At 32.4% G+C, this 2,777-nt stretch overlaps 1 protein-coding gene across 1 annotated transcript; it reads left to right on the forward strand.

Annotated features, from left to right (window-relative positions):
- Positions 1-1,282: 1,282 nt before the first annotated feature.
- On the forward strand, positions 1,283-1,980 carry LOC110787755 (uncharacterized). The gene is made up of 2 exons (XM_021992395.2): positions 1,283-1,417; positions 1,533-1,980. Exon 2 carries the CDS (start codon positions 1,540-1,542, stop codon positions 1,978-1,980), a length of 441 nt encoding a protein of 146 aa, XP_021848087.2. The 5' UTR covers positions 1,283-1,417; positions 1,533-1,539.
- The last annotated feature ends 797 nt before the right edge of the window (positions 1,981-2,777 follow it).

The raw sequence follows: 2,777 nt of genomic DNA on the forward strand, positions 1-2,777 counted from the left end.
TACTTGTTTAATAATTGACGTGATGTTCTTTTTTGGAATACAATATGTTCTTATATATTCACTTCATATTATTTTTGTTAACTTGTTTAATAATTGACATAATGTTCTTTTTTGGAATACAATATGTTCTTATAAATTCACTTCATGTTCTTTTTTCTAATGGAACAATACGGAAGAACGTCCGCCTCCTATTTACAAGGACACCGAAATAATGAAATATATAATACTGAGTATGTGTTATTTTATACTTATTACATCATACAAGCATCTTAGTTTTATATTCTGCTAATGCATAATTAATTGTTCCGGGAAGTATATGATACGAAGCCTTTTTCTTTGTTTTTTTCAGCCATATGCATCTTGGGATTTTTTTTTGTTTTTTTGAAAGTTTAGGTTAGGTAGGCGTAATCAATTGGGATAATGGGTCAAAGTTTGTTGGGTAATGATATGTTAGGGCAATCTTTGAATTTTTTATTTACGTATTATTTTTAACTAGTATTGAAGCCCGTGCGATGCACGGTTTGTCAATTTTCGTACATATTTGTCTTATTATATCATCGTATATAAATAGTTGTTTTTATAAAGTATACGTATAATAGTAAGTTAAAATATGTCCCATTTCAAGTTGGAGTATAAATGTGTTCTTAATATTTAAAATGTTTATGAATAAGACATTTATAGGAAAACCGAGTTATGAAATGGTTAGTTCAATAATGGTAAAACTCGAGTTAGTTATTCATGTGTTCTCTACAAAATTATTACATATACTTTGTATAAGTATAGACTCACTCTGTCCTTATTTTTTTCGCCCCATATTTTGTTTAGTCAATTCCTTAGAGATTGCTTCATTTTTGTATGATGTATTAAATTTACCCTATAAACGCCATTTACTTTGCATTCAGTTTCCTTCAATATAACGTCAAAAAAAATATGGGAAAAGTAAAAGTAGGATAAATTTATGTTGAAATCTACTATCCTTTTCTTTGTTATCATCTTTTTAAGGAATTTTTGCTAAAAAGGACCTTTTATAAGCATTTCTTTGCGAGAAAGGACCTTTTATGTCAAAATTGGTGAGATGGGACCAAAAACACAACTTTTTTTGTCAAGTGGGACCTTTTGCCGGATTCTTGGAGTCAACTCTCTTTTCTGGCATTGACTTCGACACGTGGCAACCGGTAACCGCCACGTGTCAAACTATTTAAAAAAAAAAAAAAAAAAATTAAAATTTAATTTTTTTACCATTTATTTTCCCTCCAAAACAACTGAAAATTTTTGACAAAATAAAATAAAATCGCGTTCTCTTCTCTCTCCTCTGCTCCTTCAAACGCCATTGTTGGTGAAGATTCAAGGTTGAAGGAAAGTGTTTGATATCTCAAATTGATTGCCACGAATTGTTACTCAGGCCTACACGATTCAGGTATGCTATTTTTCCCCCTCAAAATCTTCTTCAATTGTTGTAATTTTAGGTCGAAAAAATTAGGGTTCTTACGAAAATTGGGGATTTTGTAATTTGTTGTGTATTTGTGTTTTAGATTGACAATGTCCCATCAAAAAGCGAAAATATGTGGTTGTGGGTATCCCGTTGTTCAAAGAACATCGTGGACACATGAGAATCCGGGGAGGAAATTTAAAGGTTGCAGATTCTACAACTTCGAAACTGGGCAAAGGGGATGTGATGCATTTGATTGGGTTGATGAAGACATTCTTGAGTGGCAAAAAGACGTCACTAATCATCTTCTTTCAGAAAAGCAGAGGCTTGCAATGGAGATGAAAATAATTAAGGGAAGAGCTGAATTCATGGAACATGAAATGAAGAGGTTGAATGAGGAGCATGAGAAGATGAAGGTGAAGTACGAGAAGATGAGGAAGAAGGCAGAAGGAAGTTCGAAGATTAAGAATGAACATGTCTACATTCTTATTTCTCTTTGTGCTATTGTTTCAGTTGTGGTCAGTGCTTTGTATGTCATGGTGTTTGCGTAGATTAGTTCTAGGTGAATGCACTGAAATTACGGAACGAAATGTATTAGTGCAATGACTTTGATGGTTAATGATGATTAATAAAGAATGTCTTCCCTATTGTTGGTCATTTCTAGTTGTTGATCTTTGAATGATTGCTAATCTTTGAATGATTGCTATATAAACCCGAGGTAATATAAACCCGAGGATAAAATATGAAAAAAAAATGCTTTTGTAGTCGGGTTTTGCAAACCGAGGTAAAATGAATATAACTCGACATGTGTTGTTTTAGTTGTGTTAACAAACCCGATGAAAATGCCTAAATAGCTTTATTGTAGAATTCGGTTTTAAAAACCCGACTTTAAATGTAAAATTTAAGAAGCTTTGAACTAGAAGTCGGTTTATAAACCCGTTTTATTCATGAACTTAAAAGAGTTTGACTGACCTCGATATATATGTCTAGTTTGAGACGGGCAAATATCGAGGTCGAGACGAGTTGAGGCTACATTTCTTAGTAGACTTTTAAAACACGAGGCAAATATGTTTGGTAATCCACATCAATTCATATATATAGCAAAGCTGAATTTGTCCAAAATTATCAAAGCAAAGACATGATCAAAGTTGACTTTCTCCAAAATATGACCAAAGTTGACTTTACAAAACAAACACTTATGCTAACTAATCTGACCCAAAATGAAATGCTACTGTTAAGTTATACAAACATTGCAAAAGTTTAGGAAATTCTAATGCTAGTTTTTTGCCAAGGAAACACAACTTTTTTGTGATGATTGTGAGCTTTGGAGAGCGTTGACTGAAGTTGT

The sequence above is a fragment of the Spinacia oleracea genome, chromosome 1 (assembly GCF_020520425.1).
Source record: "Spinacia oleracea cultivar Varoflay chromosome 1, BTI_SOV_V1, whole genome shotgun sequence".
Taxonomy (NCBI): Eukaryota; Viridiplantae; Streptophyta; class Magnoliopsida; order Caryophyllales; family Amaranthaceae; genus Spinacia; species Spinacia oleracea.